At 42.4% G+C, this 23,388-nt stretch overlaps 4 protein-coding genes across 5 annotated transcripts in view; 2 read left to right on the forward strand and 2 right to left on the reverse strand.

The window, feature by feature from the left end:
• On the forward strand, window positions 1-1,703 carry LOC136261699 (cyclic AMP-responsive element-binding protein 3-like protein 3-A). The gene is made up of 6 exons (XM_066055749.1): window positions 1-256; window positions 434-728; window positions 785-939; window positions 996-1,043; window positions 1,092-1,304; window positions 1,362-1,703. Exons 1-6 carry the CDS (start codon window positions 122-124, stop codon window positions 1,644-1,646), a joined length of 1,131 nt encoding a protein of 376 aa, XP_065911821.1. The 5' UTR covers window positions 1-121; the 3' UTR covers window positions 1,647-1,703.
• On the reverse strand, window positions 1,621-3,958 carry LOC136261686 (junction-mediating and -regulatory protein-like). The gene is made up of 4 exons (XM_066055733.1): window positions 2,663-3,958; window positions 2,528-2,614; window positions 2,379-2,474; window positions 1,621-2,334 (listed from the first exon to the last, which is right to left on the reverse strand). The coding sequence occupies exons 1-4, from the start codon at window positions 3,899-3,901 to the stop codon at window positions 1,714-1,716; spliced, it is 2,043 nt and encodes a 680-aa protein (XP_065911805.1). The 5' UTR covers window positions 3,902-3,958; the 3' UTR covers window positions 1,621-1,713.
• On the forward strand, window positions 3,600-6,517 carry LOC136261694 (mitochondrial import inner membrane translocase subunit TIM44-like). Its single transcript, XM_066055742.1, has 12 exons — window positions 3,600-4,063; window positions 4,118-4,243; window positions 4,295-4,465; window positions 4,513-4,641; window positions 4,693-4,835; window positions 4,894-4,988; window positions 5,037-5,129; window positions 5,176-5,300; window positions 5,351-5,401; window positions 5,457-5,549; window positions 6,023-6,133; window positions 6,179-6,517. Exons 1-12 carry the CDS (start codon window positions 4,019-4,021, stop codon window positions 6,299-6,301), a joined length of 1,305 nt encoding a protein of 434 aa, XP_065911814.1. The 5' UTR covers window positions 3,600-4,018; the 3' UTR covers window positions 6,302-6,517.
• The window catches only part of LOC136261680 (solute carrier family 12 member 2-like), a 27,524-nt gene continuing 10,408 nt past the window's right edge, over window positions 6,273-23,388 (reverse strand). Inside the window, exons 13-20 of one of the 2 annotated variants that reach the window (XM_066055725.1) lie at window positions 18,634-18,889; window positions 8,177-8,288; window positions 7,375-7,960; window positions 7,203-7,323; window positions 6,806-6,892; window positions 6,690-6,753; window positions 6,565-6,638; window positions 6,273-6,517 (exon numbers count right to left, since the gene is read on the reverse strand). In XM_066055725.1, the coding sequence (XP_065911797.1) occupies window positions 6,382-6,517; window positions 6,565-6,638; window positions 6,690-6,753; window positions 6,806-6,892; window positions 7,203-7,323; window positions 7,375-7,960; window positions 8,177-8,288; window positions 18,634-18,889 (1,436 nt within the window). In that variant the 3' untranslated portion in view covers window positions 6,273-6,381. Of the gene's footprint in view, window positions 6,518-6,564; window positions 6,639-6,689; window positions 6,754-6,805; window positions 7,160-7,202; window positions 7,324-7,374; window positions 7,961-8,176; window positions 8,289-18,633; window positions 18,890-23,388 lie in introns of those variants that run through there. The other variant, XR_010703980.1, reaches the window with a different exon arrangement.

A 23,388-nucleotide genomic window follows, 5' to 3' on the forward strand; every position in this document is an offset into this window, starting at 1 on the left:
CATTAATCATTTTAAGTCCAATAACGTCATTGGGTGCCACGTCAAGGTTAACACGCTGGAAGAAGGTGGAGTAATATCCCCAACAAAAGCCCGACAGTAATCAGAGTACGGGGACTAAGCGATGACTACCGTGGCGGATAATCTGCCAGTTTTAAGCAACGTCCAAACTTCAGACAGTACAATAAACTTTATGGGAGAAGATATATTTAATTTAGATGGTGCTGATTTGCTGGAGACTTTATTGAACGATGAGTATGTAAGTAACCTTGACTGCCCCACACACGTTTTTGTACGAGAGACGTATTAACTTGCTAGGGTACAGAGTACATGGCATGGTATGGCCTGTGTTGTATAGCAGTGTCCTTGATAAGTATGCTCACCTACCTGACATTTAAACTACTGATACTTAAGTGATTGTTGTATCGTGCTACAGGGGCTGATTCCTAATGAAACATTGCCGACTTTATTTCAACCAGAAGAAACGACACTTCCATTTGTTAACTCTCCAGTCAGCAGTGATGGTAACATCAGTGATGCTGCCTACTCTTCTCCATTGAGCAACTCTAGCATGTCAGAAGCATTTACCAATAGTCCACCACAACCACATAGTGCACTACATCCTTCCGATGTGTTTGTCAACGATAATGAACTATTGTCCCTAGGGATCACTAATAATACTACCCTAGAATCCTTGCTCCAACAGGATACAGATGTTAAACTAGATCTGGGTAAGTGTGTGATATTGTGTGTATGATGGTATTATATCTTCTGCCGCTGTGACCAGCTGAGATTGAGTTGGCTGATCAGTCATCTTCGACTCCCAGCAGAGCTGGGAAAATTAGTGGCCGTTCTAAGCACATTGCAAAAATAACTGAAGAAGAAAAGGCACTGCTTGCGCTAGAAGGCATCACACTTCCAACAGATGTTCCTCTTACGAAAGTAAGTCTTGTAATATCACCACCATCAAATGATGACAACGTCTGTTGTATTTGTAGACAGAGGAAAGACACTTAAAACGAGTTCAAAGAAAGATCAAAAATAAGGTTGTCAACTATAGTATATGGCTGTTCTGTTTCATCAGTTTGCATTAGATCTCAGCTAAAGAGAGTCGTCAGAGGAAGAAAGAATACATCGATGGATTAGAAGAACGTGTGGAACATTGCACAAGATCTAATCAGAAATTACAGGCGAAAGTTTTCAACTTGGAGAACCAGAACCAGTCACTACTAAAACAGCTAAAAAGATTACAGCAAATCGTATCACAATACAACCCGACCATCACTCAGGCTGGCACTTGTGTAATGGTAAGCAGTGAAGCATCATAAAGAGCTGCCGTTGAATGTTCCACTGTTCTTTTTCAGGTTTTGTTATTGTCATTTTCCTTGTTTTGCATGCCACGTTACTGGCTGGACCGACGGTCTCAAGGGATTGCCACAACATCCTATTCATCTCGAACACTGCTACTTACAACAGCTGATGAGTTTGGTAACGTAGTTGATCCCAATACAGGTCAGGTGATATCAGAAACGGGTGGAAAATTTGCTGCAGAGCCTCCACCATGGAAGAGACAATCACCAGTAGCATACAACCATACAAGACATGAACATACACCATCAAACACTCAGGGCCATCATACAGACTTATAAGTTAAAAATCAGCATAAAAAATTTTTTTAACATTAATATACAGAAGATTGGCATTGATTTTATTGTTTTATTTATCTTCCCAGTTGTCTTCTCCATCAGATGAGTCATTGTCAACATCTTGGCTCTCACTGAAAGTGTTTGTAAATTTTTCTTGTATCTTTTGCCTTAGAAAGTCTGCATTATCTGTTGACAAGCCTTTTTTCTCAGTTACTTTTGACTTACGAAGCCTTTCTTTAGCACCTAAAATGATTGCTGCTGTTATTTCTGCCCTCAACGGTGATTTAGGATTTTCTGTAACTTGTTTTGTCATCTTAGTTTCAAACTTTTTCTCTGCAGTAGCCATTGCTGCAGGGGGAGGAGCTGGTGGGGGTGGAGGAGGGGGAGGGGGAGGTGGTGCTGGTGCAGGAGGAGCTGGCATATCCAATGACGAAGGCAAGAGTGATGTCAAGTTACTATCTGTGATAAACTGTCTAGTATATGGGTCAATATCTGGTGGTGGTGGTATGGGTGGTGCTTGAGGCTGCTCCTGTCGGCTAACCACAAGTGAGGCTATCTCTAGTGTTCTCATGGAAGGCATTAATGGATCATGAGCTACAACCTTCTTTGATGAAGCTTTCCTCTTTTGTCCACCTCTCATTGATGGAGGTTGGTAACGAGGTGGTGGCAGTCTTTGAGGTGAGATGTTACGCTATGAAAACACTACTAACAACATATGAAATATGTGTCACTCACTTCTTGGTATTCTTTCAACCTATGAATTGTCTTCTGTCGACTAGCTTGAAATTCCTGTTGTCTTTTCTGCTCATCATGTTTAATAAACTGCTTCTTCTACAAGGAGCGGACAAATTTAATTACACTCAATTTGCTCATAGTCGGCTTACCATTTGAAAAGCTAACTGAGCTGAAATGCTCTCCTCAACATTGATAACTCTTTTACTCCTTTCTTCCAACATTGTCCGACACTCGCGCTAGATATTCTCACATTAAAACACGCTAACATGTTATCTTAATAATACCTGTTTGATTCTCATTTGTGCTATCTTGGCTGGGATCCTGTTTAGTTTCCTTTTTAATTTTTCCTTTTGTTCTTGTGCAACATAGTTCAACTTGTATTTGAGTTTGGTCTCCTCTTCTTCCAGCAGACGCTGCTGCAAATTTAAATATTGTAGTTGTATCCGAAACACTTCGTCTTCCTTTTGGGCCACTTCATGTGCCATGTTTGGTCCCTCCTTCACCATAGCCATGGAGAGAAGAGCTTGTTCTTTCTGATCCGCTAACTGCTGACAGTGCAGTTGCAACATACTAACAATGGCTCCATTTAAAGTGTCATGCAACTGAATTATTCGTCCATCTCCTCTGCGGTCCCAAACACTAGACAAGCAGTGTTTGTCCTCTTCGGTACGTCTCAGTCGAAGCTCCATCCTTTCAGCCAATGCCTGATAGTGTTCTAGTTGAAGCTGCTGTAACTGAGTTCTTGCTTCAAGGTAGTGTTCCTGACATTGTGTCTGCTCTTGCATGGCCTGTGCTAACTCTGTTACTGGTAAGTGAACATCTGACAATCTGGCCACTGCATTGTTTCTCTTATCTAATACAACATCACACAAATCCTCAAATGGCTTAGACTGGTATTCGTAATGTCTTTTCTCTTTCCTATCTAAAAAGAAAAAAGCTTCATCTTCCTCTTCATAGTAGCCATGTAATTCCTCCATAGATGTAAACACTAATTGGGTCCTCTTGGCCACTACTTGCTCATATTCCTTCAGTGCTGACTTCCACTCACTGGCATAGAATGTTCTATTGAGGTCCCCCCATCGTTCTTCAAAGTCGTACACAAGCTCCAGAAAGACGTGGAGCACATTATCTACACCACAGTGGTCTGATAACTGGTAGAAGTATTCTTCTGCATCAACAAAGAATTGGTCTGGAATATGCATGGACGTGATGAGGCTCATTAAACCACGAGGAGGTTGAGGGAGTTCTAGAGTGATACTGGTTTCTAGTAGGGTCGGGTATAACTCGGCCATTTGCCGTTGTAAAGCTGCAAACTCATCTAGCGTTAATTCCCTAGATACTGGTTCTTCTCCAGTGGTAAAACTGGACACCCCTGTAAAGCTGATCACCACAGCGTCATTGGAGGACTCCCCCTGTGCGATACGAAACTGTTGGTGACTACGGCTAACCTGTTTCCTCACAGAAAATTGGTCTTTTACAGGATACCACTCGTCCTCGTCAACCTCAGGCTCCTGAAGTGCCATCCTTCAAATGCTGACCTATCGTAGAATGTGCATTATATAGAATTAAAAACCCACGTGCCGTAGTCGATGCAGTTTCTTACTAGATTGTAGCGAAGGCCAAAAAAATCGTTTAGAGAGATGTGGCGTCTCAGATTGCAGTGTAAAAGCCATCGCTTGTCCAAGGTGAATATTCACTTAAATGTTCTTGGTATGTCTGTACGTTGACGTGTCGTGTAGTATGCGATCAGCAGGCGATATGTGATGAACAGGGGAGGAGGTAGTAAGGACAGTAATAAACCAGGCATGTTTCAAACCTTCTTTAACAACGTAAGGCAAGGATTAGAGAAGAACGAAGAAATGCAGGTATGTGTGTTATGTCAATCTGCGCAAGAGTCAGTTCTGATTTGCCTTCAGCAAAGTATTAAAAAATTGCAAGAAGAGGCCTCCAGACTAGGTCGGTCCCAAATGTTACTATCCTTACGAGCTAGAGCCCTGGGGATTCGTCTGCTTGTTGGAAGAGCATTTGTAACGAGCTACTCGTTCATGAGACAACAATGGACCAAGTTCAGCTCATTCTCATTAAAGGTACTTTACTTGTAATCAGAATGTAACCATAGCTACCAATTGACCAGACTTACAGGAATGCCTCACAGTCTAAACCAGTTGAACAAGCTGTTCAGTCTGCCAAGGACACCGCCAAGAAAGTGTCACAACAAACTGAGGAATTAAGTCAAACTGAGGCTTACAGAACAGTTGCTAGGGTAATATTACAAGTTCTTATCACACGACTAATATAACATTTTGTACCACAGGGTGTTAATACTGTTAAGAGTGAATTGCTTGAAGACATCATTACTGAATCACAACCGTACAAGAGTCCTGAGGTATTGCTCAAACGGTCAGACCCAGCAAGATCTGCTGGTAAAAATGCTGCTCACTTTATTGAGCCAAATGAGTACGTTTAAACTCAATTATCAACTAGTGCAATAATGCACTTTGCTGGTTTAATAAAGGGATGTCAAGGGAGTGACAGTTCATAAGCAATCTAAGTGGTTGTCATATTGGTCACAATTTAGAGACACCTTCCAGACTAACCCAGTATCAAATGGTGAGATATGATGTGTCCTAATATGTGTCATACAGTGTACACAAACAGCTCTCTATTCTATGAAAATTCGCTACGATGAAAGTGACAATATTTTAGTGCGCACATCTCGGGTGGTCACAGACAGAGTTGAAGATGCAGTCAGTAAGTCATTTTTCTTGTGACCTCATTATACACACATCTTCTGTAGGTGGAGTTGTGACACAGTCAGACATGGCTGAGACACTTGGTGAGATAGCTAAAGTGGACCCAAATTTCACCAAAGAGGATTTCTTAAATGATCTTCAGTTTGAAATTATCCCAACAATTCTGGAAGTGAGTTAAACACTATCACGTGGTTTTTGTTACATTTTGTCATTACTAAGGCTTTCCTTAAAGCAAAGTTAGATGTGCTCCAGGATTGGTCTCATGAAGCTGTGAGTGGTTCTTAACACTTACTTGTTCACACAAATAATATTATCATTCTTGCAGGCATTCAATGTACTGAAGGCTCACATTGATATGCAGGCCCAGCGTGGAACAAGAGTACTAGATAGTCGAGTACTGGACATAAGACACGTGGATGTAAGTATAGAGACTTTACTGTTAGCAAGAAGCACAAGTTGTTGTCTCGCATAACCAGACTTCTATTTCAGCACAGGGCAATTATTAAAGATAAGCACCTACTGTACAACAGAAAATATTGATGAAAGGAAAATTTGACGAATTCACAATTAATCAGCTTTGACAATTTTGATGAAAAGCAAGTAATCACAGATAATCTAAACGCTGACTTTTGAGGCACTTATTGACATTTGATGAATTAAAAATTGACAAATGTAACCAATTCATCAAAATTATCTTTTGTCTGTCATATGGTATGTGGAAATGGTCTCTTGAATTCAGTGCTGTACTTTCACCTACCTCCATGGTGTTGGATTTAGGCATACATCATATTTACATTTGTTATTTCTTATCCCAAGTGCCTAGCTGTGGCAAAAAAAGTGGTCTGGCCATACACAACTTGTTGACATGCAGTAAAATTATTTCTCACACAGATTTTGGTGGCCAAACTGATGGATAAAGTTCCAGTGTTTGTGATAACTTTTGTTGCTCAACAAATCGGCATCATACGTGACAAACAGGGAAATATAGTGGAAGGAGACGAGGTAAGTTCCCTCCAACAATAATTGTCAATAATAATTCTGTCACAGGACAACATTTCTAATGTTCAGTATGTGTGGGCCTTGAGTAGAGACCAAACCATCTACAACCCAAAAACTGCTTGGAGACTGTCAGAATTTGCAATTCATTCAGAAAATAGATTACTTGTTTAAACAAAATTTATATAATTTACATAAAATGCAGTATTAGAAAGCTATGAATCACTCGTGTCAGACATTATTGAAATCTCCAATTAGGAATAGAACGTTACTACACTTGTCTGGTTTCCCCTCACCATAGCAATAGGGGGGAGATTATAGGACATCACTTCTAGCCAGCTCATATATAATTCTGCAGATACAATATTCTTCTGAGGTACTGGTATTGTCCTGTACAAGACAAATTATTTGTTGATTACTGATTTTGACTGACTTACAAGAAAATAATTCTTGTGTCGGGACCAGACGAGTGTTTCCGAATCAATTCACCCAATCGGATTTGACGTAATGTCTATTCAATAAGATAACATGTGAACAAGGTGTTTGTTTATTTGTAGCAAACCTTATTGTCTAATTGTGAATCATCCTGGACTGGGAAAGGAACAGTTTGCTTGTAATGATTGATACTGTATAGGAACATGTCACTAGTAACTAGTGCATAAGTGAGGGGTTACTCACGAGTCAGCAGATGGCATAAGGTGCATGTTGTCTATTACCACTACTTGAGAGAAGTTGATACGAAACTTTCTCAACAATGAAGTCATCCTAAATATAAAAACAAGGCACACACACACAATACACAGCTCTGTAACACATTGGACACGCAAGAACGTTTAACCCTAGTCTCGTGTAGCTGTTTAATGATTAGAAGTTCCTGTTTTGGAACAAGAGCTTGTAATTTCTAATGATAAGCACCATGTGAAAAGGGTCAGGCTATGCAAGACTGACATTGCCGCAATAAATCAAGAAGTTATCCTCTTTTAGGGATAAAAGTGTATGGAACCCTCCACCTCTTGGGAACAAAACTCTATTCTGTTGAGTCCATAACGTGAAAGACAATTCTGGTATTGCTCACCTAAGCCTGGTTGAATCAATTGCAACATCTCCTGATGTTGCTGTGGCTGTGAACACTCTGAGCTTACAGTTTTTCCACTGGTTGTGTTGTGCCAGCAAGTATGGTAACAGAATTGCCAGACCTTACAAAAACACTAGCTTACAACACTAGCAATTACAATCATTGCATATACCTCCATCGTCATATAACCACCATACATCAATAAAACCAGATCCTTGACGTTCCTCAAATCTGGATGGCATAGTGATCAGTTCTTCAGTGCTATCATCCTTTGTCTCGTTTTCCTCTTTTTCTTCTTTCAGAGCACCAACTTCTAATGCCATCTTGTAGCTGTCAACGGTAGTGATACTGACATCTAAGTCGTCCATTTGTAGTTCAACTGCTGAGCTCCTTGGCATCTGCTGCTGGGGCCGTGAACTGACCGGTGCATAATGATTAGCGTTACCACGATTACGGACATCAAAGCCAGCCCGTAATCGGAATATACAAATCCCATAATTGAGATGAAAGCTATTGTTAATTATGTCAAAGTATTCTTCCAACTTGTCACTGGAGATTACATTCCAGTCACACTTGTAACCCATGACAACAGTGTTTGGCCTCATTTTACCGATACCGGTGAGTTGCAACATTGCTGACACTCCATCTCTGATACTGTTGGCTGCTATGTTGTGATAAAATGCTTGTAGGTTTCTCTGGTTCAGCCATTTATTCTGTCTATTGCTCAGGAGTGCCTGACGATTATGCAACAAGTTTCCCTAAGGGAGCAATAAATAACAGTACATTACATGGTGAAACCCTTCAAGCAAGACATCCCAGACACCTTGATACTGTAATAAGTAGTCTCATCTGTACATTATCAAACCTGACAATCAAAACACCTCTCTAATAGCCAGCCCACTTTTCATGGTCTTATACAAGGTGTCTAGAGTAGATGGGGGCTCCACTGTATACCAAGCCCCACCCTCACATACCTGCAGCACTTCTCCACAGATCATGCTGCCCACATCTTTGCTGATGTGGTAGGCAAAGTAGACCAGATCAGGACGTGAAGATGGAGGTCCAGTGAGCACTAAAAGTTGTGGCCTATCGGGGATGACATTAACACACAATACACACATTGAAGTAAGAAGGTTTCATTACAGGCATTCCATACACACATACTATTGAACATTGCCTCGTCACTTTAATGTACACACAAACCAAAGCAAAAGCCTTCGGCTACTGTGCTAAACAGTCATGCCTACCACACACATGTACGCACACAAACAAGTAATGCACACAATGCAGTGGAACCTCAGTTATCCGGATCCCACTTATCCGGATTCTCGGTTAACCAAACTACAGAAATGACTGCTCTATTAGAGTAGTGACTGTTCTATTAGGGTAGTTGATAATACTGAAAACTTTTAAAAGGTTCTTCACGCTATTTTAAGGTTTATTATTATTATTATTATTATTACTAGGACCGCGTCACATACAACCAAGTACATACACCAACGTGACAGCCCCCCGGTGAGGCTATTAGATGGTGAATGCATTATCCCCAAATCAACTCAATATGTCACAGTAGTGACAGATACAACACAATAGTGGCATTGTAACTAAAGACCACCAGTAGCTAAGTGCCAGTACATCATTGGTGTGTATGGTAATGGCACAGTGATGTGTACACAGTATATGTAATTATGTATACAAAACATACAGGAGAGAACTATACATTATTGCAGTATTGTATGCAGCAATACATTATAGGCAAAATCACCATGCAGATAAAAATTATTAGCCAATATACAGCAATGCACATCAACATCAACTAGAGCTAAGTAAGGTTCATCAGTGATGTAGCAATGGCACAGTGATGGGTGACACACTATAGTTATGCATACACAACTTTCAGGAGATAGCTACACAATGCTGTAGGCGTATGCAAGCCAGATGAACCAGATAAAGGAAGACAGCCAAGCCACTAGAGCCTAGTAGCTACGCCAGGTGAAGGCAAAAAAGATTAAGCACGTATTGAATTGCCTGACACCAACACAAAGAAAGTTTGCCATGCCAGCTGCACAAGACAAAATTGTTTACTTGTATTTTATATGTAACTGTAAGCTTATTGTAAAGAGCGTGGCATATGTCAGTTTAATGTTTTCTTGTATTGTTTATTTACGTGAATGAATCCACTGGCAGCTGGCATGGAGACTTGAGATGTTACAAACATAAAAACTTACTTGTAATCTTCTTGTTTACACAAGTGGCTTCTGGCTCTCCTGCACGGGCATCACTAATCTTCTTCGCGCAATATGTAAGTAATTAAGCAAGGGTGTGGTACTGGGCGTTATATAGAATTACACGTATGGTCAAGTCATCAGCACAAACAGGAGCGACGATTATACGTTTGTGCCTTCATTCACAGGCGAATCTATCCCCGGTTAGTTCATGTCTCTAGGCCTCGTAGTTTTCTCAAACATTAATTATTAATTATTTAATTATCTATTTATTTATTTATTTATGACGTAATTTTAACCGCGTTTCGTATTATTCTTAGTACTTGGTTGTATAATTAGTACTTGGTTGTATAATTAGTACTTGGTTGTATAACTAGGCCCGGGGCAAATACAACCAAGTACAATCACCAACGGGACAACCTACTAATGGGGCATGTACAAACAGTGCATGGCCAACACAGTGTGTGCAGATCATGTAGAAAGATGCACAGGAAATGATACATATGCATACGTACACAGTCAAGGGAGTTTAACTGGCATCAGAAAACCACAATACTAAAACACAACTGACACAAAACCAAGTTAAGTTAGCTATAATGGAGGTTAATAGCTTAACTGTGGTTAGCACTAAAAGAATCACGCATGCCTCCAGCCAGTTACGTACGTGATGCAGAAGGCGCCATTTGTTGGCTCGTGTGATCGAACTTCAACTCGTCGTGCGTAAAAGTGCGAGACGGAGAGCAATGATATTTCATCTCTACCTCAAACGGAATGATATCGTGATGAATAATAGGGTATCAACTTCTACTTTTACCCCGCGAACCACAGTGATAGCCGTCAGAATGTAACCAGGAAGATTCTCAAGAAAGTTTCCGGCACTAGTTTGATCAATAGTGCTCTAGCCACGGTGGCACACACAGATCACAACTGATTGTATCGGTAGATGCTCCAGTATCGTCTCGCCGAGTGAGTTATCACCTACCACCGGAAGTCCCCACTAACCAGTCATCGATTTTATACTCATTCTCCTCCCTTCACACAGGAAGGGAGTGAAATATAGTACATCCTGGAGGTAGGCGTAGAGGGTACCTGGCCTTTTTAGGGTAAGGTTGCTGGAATTTTCTTTTGAAAGGAATTTATGGATTGGTTGACCGCAAATTAAGCTGGTTGGATCCCACATTTTAAAGTATAGCCCCTAGGACGGAGGGAAAAGGGGAATGATAGCTAGGCCTGGTTCAGTTGGGGACAGGTGGATTGGCAGCTACATCAGTAGCACTCAAACATCAGCTACGTCGGTAGCACTCACATCAGCTACGTCGGTAGCACTCACATCAGCTACGTCGGTAGCACTCACATCAGCTACGTCGGTAGCACTCACATCAGCTACGTCGGTAGCACTCACATCAGCTACGTCGGTAGCACTCACATCAGCTACGTCGGTAGCACTCACATCAGCTACGTCGGTAGCACTCACATCAGCTACGTCGGTAGCACTCACATCAGCTACGTCGGTAGCACTCACATCAGCTACGTCGGTAGCACTCACATCAGCTACGTCGGTAGCACTCACATCAGCTACGTCGGTAGCACTCAAACATCAGCTACTTCAGTAGCACTCACATCAGCTACATCAGTAGCACTCAAACATCAGCTACGTCGGTAACACTCAAACATCAGCTACATCAGTAGCACTCAAACATCAGCTACGTCGGTAGCACTCAAACATCAGCTACGTTGGTAGCACTCAAACATCAGCTACATCGGTAGCACTCACATCAGCTACGTTGGTAGCACTCAAACATCAGCTACTTCAGTAGCACTCACATCAGCTACATCAGTAGCACTCAAACATTACCTACGTCGGTAGCACTCAAACATCAGCTACGTCGGTAGCACTCACATCAGCTACGTTGGTAGCACTCAAACATCAGCTACTTCAGTAGCACTCGCATCAGCTACATCGGTAACACTCAAACATCAGCTATGTCGGTAGCACTCAAACATTAGCTACGTCAGTAGCACTCAAACATCAGCTACGTCGGTAGCACTCAAACACCAGCTACGTCGGTAGCACTCAAACATCAGCTACTTCAGTAGCACTCAAACATCAGCTACGTCGGTAGCACTCAAACATCAGCTACTTCAGTAGCACTCAAACATCAGCTACGTCGGTAGCACTCAAACACCAGCTACGTCAGTAGCACTCAAACATCAGCTACGTCGGTAGCACTCAAACATCAGCTACTTCAGTAGCACTCAAACATCAGCTACGTCAAACATCAGCTACGTCAGTAGCACTCACATCAGCTACGTTGGTAGCACTCATACATCAGCTACAACGGTAGTAGCACTCAAACATCAGCTACATTGGCAGCACTCACACATGAGCTACATCGGTAGGACTCTCACATGAGCTATGTCAATAGTACTCGAACATGAGCTACATCAGTAGTACTCAAACCTGAGCTACATCAGTAGCACTCAATATGTCATTAACACCTAGACTTGAGCTGTCAGTAGCATTCAATTTGTTATTAACACCCAGACACGATCTGTCAGTAGCACTCAGACATGAACTATGTCGGTAGCACTCAAATGAGGTAAGTTGGTACTCAAACATCAGCTACATCTCACAATGTGAGCCATGTTGGTAGCACTCACACATGAGCTACAACGGTAGCACTCAAACATGAGCTACATTGGTAGCACTCAGTCAAACACTAGCTATGTTGCAAACATGAGCTATGTCAGTAGCACTCAAACATGAGCTACATCGGTAGTACCCAAACCTGAGTTACATCAGCAGCACTCAATATGTCAGTAACACCCAGACATGAACTACATCACTAGTAGCCAGACACGTATGGCACCCAGAGATGAGCTATGTTGGTAGCACTCTAATGAGGTAAGTTGGTACTGAAACATGAGCTACATCTCACAGTATGAGCTATGTCAGTAGCACTTAAACATGTGCTATGTCAGTAGCACTCAAACTGAACTACTAGACATCAATAGCACTCAGACATAAGCTACATTGGTAATACCCAGACAGGAGCTACATCGGTAGCACCCATACATGAGCTACATCGGTAGCACTCAAATGTGGTAAGTTAAAAGCATTTACACATGAGCTATGTCGGTAGCACTCAAACATGAGTCACAACTGTAGAAAAATACATTGGTAGCAGTCACATATGATCTACATTGGTAGCACTCAAACATGAGGTACGTCGGTAATAACCTGAGTGACATCGGTAGCACTCAATATGTCAGTAACACCCAGACATGAGCTGTCAGTAGCACCCAGACATGAGCTACATCAGTAGCTGTAGCCAGACATGAGCTATGTTGGTAGCACTCAAGTTGGTACTCAAACAGGAGCTACATCGCACAACATGAGCCATGTCGGTAGCACTCACACAGCATAAGCTACGCCGGTAGCACTCAAACATGAGCTACATTGGTAGCACTCACACATAAGCTATGTCAGCAGCACCGAAACATGAGTTAAGACGGTATAGCACTCAAACGAGCTATGTCAGCAGTTCTCAAACATGATCATGAGCTACATTGGTAGTACCCAAATCTGAGTTACATCGGTAGCACTCAATATGTTGGTAACACCCAAAATGAGCTGTCAGTTGCACTCAGACATGAGCTACATCACTAGTAGCCAGACATGAGCAGCTATAACACCCAGAAATGAGCTATGTTGCTAGCACCCAAATGAGGTAAGTTGGTACTCAAACATGAGTCTACATCTCACAATACGAGCTATGTCGGTAGCACATAAACACGAACTACTATACGTCGGTAGCACCCAGGCATGAGCTACATTGGTAGTGCCCAGACATGAGCTACATCGGTAGCACCCATACACGAGCTACATCAGTAGCACCCATAATTAATGTGGTAAGTTAAAAGCTTTCACACATGAGCTATGTCGGTAGCACTCAAACATGAGTTACAACAGTAGAACTCCACCATAAACATATCGGGAGCACTCAAGCATGAACTACATCAGTAGCACTCAAAACATGAGCTACATTGCAAACACTCAAGAGTGAGTAGCACTCAATTATGAGCTACATCAGTAGCACTCAAAAGAGGTACGCTGGTAGCATTCAAACACGAACTATGTCAGTAGCAAGCAAACATGAGCTACAAACATCAGTAGCACTCAGTATCAGACATGAGCTATCTTGGTAGCACATAAACACGAGCAGTCAGTAGTACTCAAACATTAGCTATATCAATAGCACTCAGACAGGAGCTATGTCAGTAGCACTCAAAAGAGGTAATTAGACAAGTCGGTAACACGGGCTACTAAACTCATACATGAGCTTTTTGGTAGCACTCAAACACAAACATGAGCTACATCAGCAGTACTCAAACATGAGCTACATCAGTAGCATGCAAACATGAGCTACGAACATCAGTAGCACTCAATTTCAGACATAAGCTATGTTTGGTAACACTCAAACATGAGCTATATTAGTAGCACTCGTACATGAGCTACTTGGCACATAGCACTCAAAAGAGGTAAGCTGGTAACATGAGCTACATCAGTAGCACTCAGACATGAGCTGTGTTGGTAGCACTCAAACATGATCTACGTCCATGTAACACTCAAACATGGGCTATGTCAGTAACACTCAAACATGAGCTATATCATTAGCATTATGTGGACATGATCATGAGCCATGTTGGTAGTACTCAAACATGCTTACATGAGCTACATCACTGATGCTCAAACAGAAACTACATTGGTAACACTCAGACATGAGCTATATTGATAGTACCCAGACAGGAGCTCCCAGACATGAGCTATGTAAGTCTGTAGCATTCAAATGAGGTAAGCTGGTAGCACTCAAACACGAGCTGCACCAGACATGAACTACATTAGTTGCAGCCATACATGAGCTATGTCAGTAGCACTCAGATGAGGTAAGTTGGCAGCTCTCAAACATGAGTGATGTCAGTAGCAATCACACATGAGCTACGCCAGTAACACTCAAACGTGAGCTATGTCGATAGCACTCAACCATGAGCTACATCAGTAAACGTGGGCTACATCCATAGTACTCAAACATAGGCTACATTGGTAGCTCTCAAACATGAATGATGCAACATCAATTCTAGTAAAATTAATGTGATAACTATGTTGGTATCACAGTACAATCATGCATACATCAGCTACCTGACTATCAATCACAGTGAACGTGACCTCTTGTCATCACACATTTACACGACAGCTATACTGCATGCATCAGCTGTAGTTGCTACGTCAACAACACTGTACAGTCATTATATTGCTAGCTTCTGACTACATCAATGGAAAAAAAAACAAAAAAAAAAAACGAAAAATGGGACAGCCATAGTACTGCTATACATTATTACCATGCACTGTAGCAACAGCCACACATCAGCTAAATTGTTACACAGGAACATGTCACAGCGGAGGTGGTAGAAACTTCAGCAGGGCAGCTACATATCAGCTATATCATCACCTGACTGCATCATGATCAGGACAGCTACACCAGTAGCACTGTACAGTCTATACTGTTAGCATCAGACTATATCAATTACAATGGAGGTAGCAGAAATATCACCAGTGTAACCACACACGCTCACTACATCAATTGCAGCTTCAGTGGACACAACAGCTACATCAGTAGCACTGTGCAATCACATATATCAGGTATATTGTTACATCTGACTGAATCAATTGTAGTAGATGCGACATCTGGCTTTGTCATGATCCTACATCCACACATCAGATAGATTGCTACGAATAATGTACAGCAGAAGTGTCAGGAATTTCAACTGCATACTGAAAACACCTGACGCATTAGCTGCAGACGTAACAGCCATGCCAGGATAGATAATCCTGACCACATCACGATTGCGGCTACACATTAGTTGCGTTATTTGTACCTGCACCATCAACAGATCTTACAGATAGTAACAGCACAGGGCAGCTATGAGCTTTCTCACCTAACTGCATCACTATCACTCAGTATCAGTCACAGTGGGTGAGACAACTATGTCAGTAATGCAGTACAGTGGCCATAGCAATCGCATGAGGTTGGGCTTTGGTCTCTGCAAAATCTTACATACTTAGCATGTCCAACCATGTGCTCTAAAGACTCCTCTTCACCCACACTGATCATAAAGGCCTAGTTCCTGCATCAGCTATAACGATAGCACCTGACAGTGTCATTTGCAGTATATTTGACAGTTATACAGTGGTATAGCACAGTTCACTACAGATATGTATCAGCTATACATGACAACATCGATGGCAGTAAACAAAATGGCTACTCAGTTGCCGATACAGTAGCATATCAGTTACTGCACTTAACTGAATGACAGGACGGCTACATTTGTAGCATGGTACAGTGACACATCAGCTAATCACTACCACTAAATGGCAGGACTTGCAGCAGCTGTGGCCACAGTTTAAGCACGCTTCAGCTACACCGAGAGCATATGACTATACCTGCTAAGTGACCAGCACAGTGTAGTCAGTCATCAACTTGAGCGTTAGCACCAGACTATATTATTTGCTGTAGCTAGATGTGGCAGCGATGTTCAGTAGCACATGTACAGTACACACATATCAGCTAAATCAATAACCAATAATCAAGATGACCAGCTGCGACTAGTACAGCTCACTTGCTGGGAACACCTTGACTAGAACTCCTAGCAATCAAAAAAGAAAAACAAACAAAAAACAGACTAGAATATTCTACACCCAGCTAGTCAGGATGTGACAGATAAGCAGCACACTATAACAGCTATGGTGACCACCGAACAAAGCAACCGACTGAGTCTAGATCTAGTAGCACTACTTCAGGCAACAAGACAAAGTTGTACTAAGGTATTTGATCTTTACCACATGCCAGCGGTATCATGCACTAGTTTATTGAAATCACACCAGGCATGGTTAACACACATACTTACACTATAAATAGAGATGTGAGATTGCTCTAAGCAGTATCAGATTAGTGACACATAGACACATCAGACTGGGCTGTGCCTCAATTCTCCGGATACGGGGAACACGTCAATTATGATTGTGTCAAGAGCGCACAAATAGGTGAGCCAATATTACTCACTACGACTGCACTGCGAACTGGGGACAGAGCGCAACTGCACATCAGCTAGGTCATCACATGACTACAGTGCTAAAATCCAACAGGCCATGCAGCCACTAAAACGCACTTGCATACACACGTACATTATAGATTAATAACAAGCTATAGCTACGGCTACTGATACTGCCAACTTTGCACCACGCTGGTGACACACCTATAGCAAGCAGTCTTAGCATAAGTCATAACTATGACCATAAAACTTCAATCAAACAAAGGCTGTAGTGTCACGCAGCTAAGTATCGATGAAGCTGGCCCGGGGTAGTCCGCTGACAGCGGATTGCTCGCCAGACCAGGGCATGGCACTGATACAACATCACTCAACGTTTTGAAATACATTCCTTTCTATACCGGCCAGTATCAACAACCAATAGCAATTTGCAGCTCCTAAACTGCGCTGCTGGCACGGTTTACAGAGCCGGGTGGCCAGGTAGCCATGAATAGGCAGACACATGTGCTAACCCTATGGCGCTAACGCTTAACAGTGCCTATCAAAGGCAACAAGACCTCATCTGGGCGATAGGAAAACCAAGCTCAAACAAGATGATCATTTTTGACAAGGTTTAAGCTACTCCAACTAGCCACTTAGAACCCCCTGCTACCCCATTATGGGCTTTCTTTGGGCTATGGAACTCTCGTCCAGATAGGCTCGAGTCAGCTGCAGGGGCCAAAAATCCTACATCGAGCCATACAGATTACAACAAAGGCTCGAAAACGCAATAGCAGCTACGTGCTTGTCACCGACCTGCGTTGAGAGGGGATCACGTGCACCTGATCACGTGATTAAACAACCTGACCACCTGCCAAAAAATATAGTTAATAGCGATACTACCAGCATCTACTAAATGTAATTCGATGACTTGAATACTTAATACCACCAACAACCACAATACGTGATTCGATAAATATGTGCTAATTGAAAGTTTATATTGTAGGTGTGATGTGTCTCTGAAAATGACTCAGTAGTGAAGTGAGGCTATGCAGAACAAGGGACATGGTGATGGCACAATTAGCGAATGATCCCAATCAAGCCTATATGGCACAACAGACTCTATTGTGACTAGAGGCCACTGGTGATGTGCCAGTATATCAGCGGTGTGGCATTGGCACTAGTTGGCACAGTGATCAGTCTATAATATTATGTATACAGCCATGCACAACATACAGGAGATAGTTACACATTGTTGTATATGCAGCAATGCATCTTCTTGTTTATTACAGACTCACAGCAGAGTAGCTAGTAGTTAAGCCAGGTGGAAAATAATTCCAGCTGCTATAGCAAGCCAGATGAAGGATGAAGATTACAAGTATTACATTACTCATTGCCTTGTTGTTCAGGAGTGCATCAGCTGGTTGTTTACGAGCGAATCACAGCTGGTTGTTCACTGGAGCGCATATCCTGCATACAAAATACAGTTAAAAACATTTAAACTTACTTGTAATTTTGTTGTTTACGTGTAAAGTGGCCTCTGGCTCTCCTGCTATCACTCCTCAGATGTTTAATAATCTTCTCCTTCGTGCAATCTATAATTAAGCAAGGGTGTGATGCTGGGCGTTATATAGAATTACACGTACGTCAAGTCATCAGCACGAACGGGCGTACTTATTATACGGTTGTGCCTTCATTTACAGGCGAATCTATCCCCACTTAGCTCATGTCTCTAGGCCTTGTAGTTTTCTCTAACATTATTTATTTATTATTTATTTATTTCATTCATTATTATTTATTACGTAATTTTAACCGCATTTCGTATTATTCTTAGTACTTGGTTGTATAATTATTATTTAGCACTTTACAGTGACCAGCACTGAAGGTCTGACAGCAACATGTGCTGCAGCTTAGGATTACCTAATGTAATTTCAGGGACTTAGACCTAATGACTTGACTTACTGACTGATAAGGTGTAACAGAAAAGGGGCCAGTTTATACACAGTTTCAGAGATATGGACTTTTCAGACTTATAGACCACCCCTGGTCCCAAGGGGTTTAGATAACTGAGGTTCCACTGTACACAGTAATAGCATAGATACTACTAGACAACCACTCACCGATAATTCTTTACGTGCTCCTCCACAGTCTCCATCTTACGGAGACTACGCAGCACCTGTGAGTAATGGAAGGCCTGTCCATACGATCCCCAGTTGACATCTGGCTTCTTGTAACTGACATAGGAGTACAGCATAATGACAATCACTATGGTGATGAGTGCCGTCCACCAGTTGATGATGAACATGATGGCCAGGCATAACAAACTGGCACACAATGACACATACTGGTTGTAAAACTTGAATGAAGGCCGCCATCCTGTAGAAGAAAAGTTCTCTAGTAAGATTGCACTAACCATTACATATACATGTTTTGTGAGATTTACTGCATTTAAAATTGATGGTTTGACAAGGGCCTGAAGGGTCTAAAGTTAAATCATAATTATATGAATGAGATGAGCAAATGTAACACTGGTATTTCTTTCTTATTGCACAATTTACTTATAATTAGAAAGCCTGTCATATATCCAGCTTGGCCACCTATAAGAGGGTGCCGCATACTCCAAATCCTGCTTTTGTTTTTGCTGCCAAATGACGCTTGAGTTTCCTGCTACTCAAAACAATTTTCTGTAAGAGATGAGCAATGTAACATGTACAGAGAGGGAGGGCTTTGGGCAGTGTTACATTTGCTCATCTCACTCATATAATTACGATTTAATTTCAGGCCTTTAGGCCCTCATCAAATCATCAATCATATTTCGTGAGATTCGCTGCGCAAGACTGGTAGACTTCAAAGCCCATCCTGCTTACGGCCTGAAGATGTCCATGACGTGCCAGAGACATATGAGTAGCAGGGAACACATCCCTTACTACCCTATAATTATGGTGAGGGCAACCTTCCAAATTCAGGATTCTCATCATATCATGAATTATAGACACCTGATACATACACAGTAGCTGACAACTTATACACGAGGTATGTATATGTCCAACACTGTACAATTACTGTTCTTGATCAACTGCCCTTGATTACTTGCTAACTGTAGGTAGCCTTTCAGTTTGAGTGCTGAGCACCGTCAGGGATGATGATGGGTAGTAAAACTGTTGGAAGGTTGACTCTCTACTCCAATCTGCTGTTTTCAGGACATCTGCAATGTGTAGGCCTTTCCTACTGCTGCTGAGGTGGAAGCCCCTCATACAGAATGTGCCTTAAAGGTGTTAGTATCCACCCCTACCTTTTTCAAAATGTCCTTGATCCAGTGGGCTATCCTCTGAGATATTACTGGTTTGTGAGGCTTCACATATGATAAGAACAATGGAGCCAGAGCACTCGGTTGTATGTCCCTGAAGTTCTTAGTAACCTTCTCATATGCCCGGAGGCATGCACTACACAAAGACGGCTGTCATGAGTAAAAGAAGCAAAGAAGCATTCTTTTAGAGGTGCCCCAATCTTCCTCTTTTTGGTAAGGGAAGCAAACTTGAAAGTGACGAGTAAGACCTGAAACGAAGGTCTAGAGCATGTAATTCTGATGTTCTATTTGCACTGACTAGTGCCATCAGTAGTACCAACTTTCCTGACAACTCTTTCACTGACATGTCCTGGTTATCACCTTGGTTTTTAATCCAGGAAAGTACAGCTGCCACATCCCAAGTGCTACAGTACTGTGGTACGGGAGGTCTTGAGTTGTAGATATTTCTCATCAATCTAGAAACCAGAGGGTGCTGTCCTATTGGAGCTGCCTCAACATTGTTGTGGGTCATGGAAACTACTGACCAGATCAGGTTGATTGAACGGTATTGTAAGCCCTGTCCATGATAGAGATCTGCAAGAAAGTCTAGGAAGGGCTGGATGCTGCATGAAACAGGATCAATTTCCCATTCACCACACCAGCGACTCCATCGTGCCCATCCCAACTGATATGCCGTGGTTGTCCCTGTACTCCACCCTGCCAGTAGGAGTTCTGAAACCTTTTCTGAAACCTTTTCTGAAACACCTGTTGCTGCATGTTACTCTGCAGGCGAGAAGCTTTAGTGAGCCTTGAATTATCAGCGGATGGAGTTGATTGGATGGGTTCTGTAGCAGATCCATATGTTTGGGGAGACTCAGGGGGTAGTCAACTAGGCATTCCATCAGAGCTGGGTACCACACCTGTGAGTGCCACTGGGGTACTACCATGGTGATGGTGCTCTGTTCTTGCCGGATCTTCTGTAGGCATTTCCCTATCAGACAAAAGGGAGGGAATGCATAGCCGTCCAGGCCCTTCCAGTTCACCCTGAATGCATTGGTTACCTGTGGGGTGTAGAGGGGGGCTGATAATACTGCTAGGCGTGCTGCTGACATTCTTCCAATCACAGACGCCTACTCTTGTGCTGTAATGGTTCCTTTTGCCAACATTTGCTTGCAGTCATTGGTAATTTGTTGCATCTTCTCTTCTGGTAAGAGTAGCCTCATTAAGGTGGTGTCTACTAGGAGTCCCAGGTAGGTGGTCTGACTGGCGGGGACGTGTTGCAGGGATGACTGCTTGGTGCCATGTGCTGAGGTGCAAAAAATGGCAGAGACGGTGGCCACCACATCAGAGGGAAGCAAGCTGGTTGGAATCTGCTGGAGGATGACTGCAACTGATCAGCACCTTGAGCCATCCAACTAGAGGTAAGGTGTGGCACAAAAGCACCAGGAAACATCCCACGTGGGGTAAAGGAGTTGTGAGGGGCTGTGAACTGGGAATTCAGCCGTTGCCACAACCCTATCCTCTTAGCAGGGTCCTGTAGCCTCGTCAGAAGTTTGTTGTTGAAATTCCCTTGCAAGTTATCACTGATTTCGAATGTCGAGAGCTATCAAACTGCTACATGTGCAGCAAAAAGAAGAAAAAAAAAAAGCGGGATTTGGAGTATGCAGCACCCTCTTATAGGCGGCCAGGCTGAATATGACAGGCTTTTTAATTATAAATAATTTAGAGCTACTAAATTGCTGTAAATTGTGCAATAAGAAAGAAATACCAGTGTTACATGCAGCAAATCTCACGAAATATAACTGGTGCTTCTCTCTTACTACACAATAATACAGCAGTTAGTAACACTAAGATAAAATACACAACAATAAAAAGAAATAGTCCCCATATCCAGTTACGCATCCACTCCAATACCCACCTTTTCTTATTCTTCTGCACATAGCTCATGTCATGATGTCCAAAGGTAACTCAGACCCAATGGCTAACCAAGTCGAGAGCGACCAGTCAGAATGCAAGAAATGCATTCATAACTTCAGAAACTAGGGAACTAATGTTTCAGAAACTTAGAGAAGGTAGCCAAACTGCCAACAAGTGGGCAGGAGCATTCATGTTTTCTTCGACAAGTAGCAACATCAGTAGTAGTAGTAGCCCCTGGCCAGTGTTCCCCTTTGACACACCTTTCCTTCAATTTTGGGGACCAGCAGCTACTGCGCTCACAGGTCAGTCTCTCCCTGGTTCCACAAGTTTGCCAGGCCAGTACACGTTTACTAAGCCAGGGTGAAGATGATGAAAGACATCATGACTGTTGGGTGCCTAAGAAGCAATGGAATTCACCAACTTTGACTCCACAGTAACTGATCACTGTACCGGGGATACAGGGTATATCATCAGTGACTATCTAGAGAAGAAGGAATTAACAGATACAGAAAAAGATTGTATAATGAAGGACTTCCCAAGCCCTCGGCTCTTTGAGGGCTTGGGAAGGAGTGGTGCTTTTTTCCTACTCAATGGCCAGTGTTTCCTGTGCTTTGCACCTGTTCTGGGTTTCCCACCATTTTGTATTAAATATACTGATGCTGCAGAGACCCTATCAACACCTATACTTAGCTTTGCTGCAAGAATGACTCCCAGTTACTGGGTTCTTCTGACCTGCAGAATACTGTAGAGTCAGGTGATGGATATGTTGTTGAGCCATTGATTGATGCAGAGGCCCTTGAGTTGGTAGAATCTGATCCTACTTCAGGGGTGTGCCAAGGAGGGGGGGGTTTCCAAGAGTTTCAGGAAACCCCTACTGAAATTGTCAGTAGCAAGAAAAGCTCAGGTCAGTGTGTTGCTTGTTGGCAAACACAATATCAGTACGAGTACATCAATCTGCATCATTACAGTAATGATCTGTGGGGGCACAGCCTCCCTCCCCAAAACACTATAAAAGATCGAGATACTCTAATAGAGCAGTCAGTGAAATGCTCTAATAGAACAGTCACCACATGTAACAATTCTACAGTTGCTTAGTGTGAAAACTTTGGGTACACTTAGCTTACTAGGAATTTCAGGACCTCACTAACGACCTTCACTGGTTTGTTTTTACTGTGTTTAGCACTCAGGCTACTGGCATTTGACAGGCTGAAAAATTAAATCTTCTGGGAGCTTGCACTCCCAACCCTACATCCTGGATCTACTTTCCAGTGGAAACCCTCTTTGAAAAATCCTAGACACGCCCATGCACTGTGGACTCTGAAGAGGGTCCACCACAGCCAATTTTGACCTTCTTGAAAAAGCATTTTAGTAAAAGCCAAACTCCATAAGAACATGACAAGATCATGAAAGATTTTCCCAAACCAGACCACCTGAAGAAGAAGGGGCAAAGACCTTTACTTTGAATTCGAAAAAACCCTCTACAAACTACAGGGTAAATTCTTAGACCTGACTAGTCTCCTGACTTTGCCTGTGGACGAACCTGTTGAATATAACAGCTAAGATCAGACTCCTAATCCAAAGAATTTTTTGGTAGCAAACCACGCTAACTCCTTCACACAAGAGCAGAGGGAGATTGCTTGGTCCCAAATGAACCCGGTGATCAAAGATATTG

This window comes from Dysidea avara, chromosome 7 (genome assembly GCF_963678975.1).
Source record: "Dysidea avara chromosome 7, odDysAvar1.4, whole genome shotgun sequence".
Lineage (NCBI taxonomy): Eukaryota > Metazoa > Porifera > Demospongiae > Dictyoceratida > Dysideidae > Dysidea > Dysidea avara.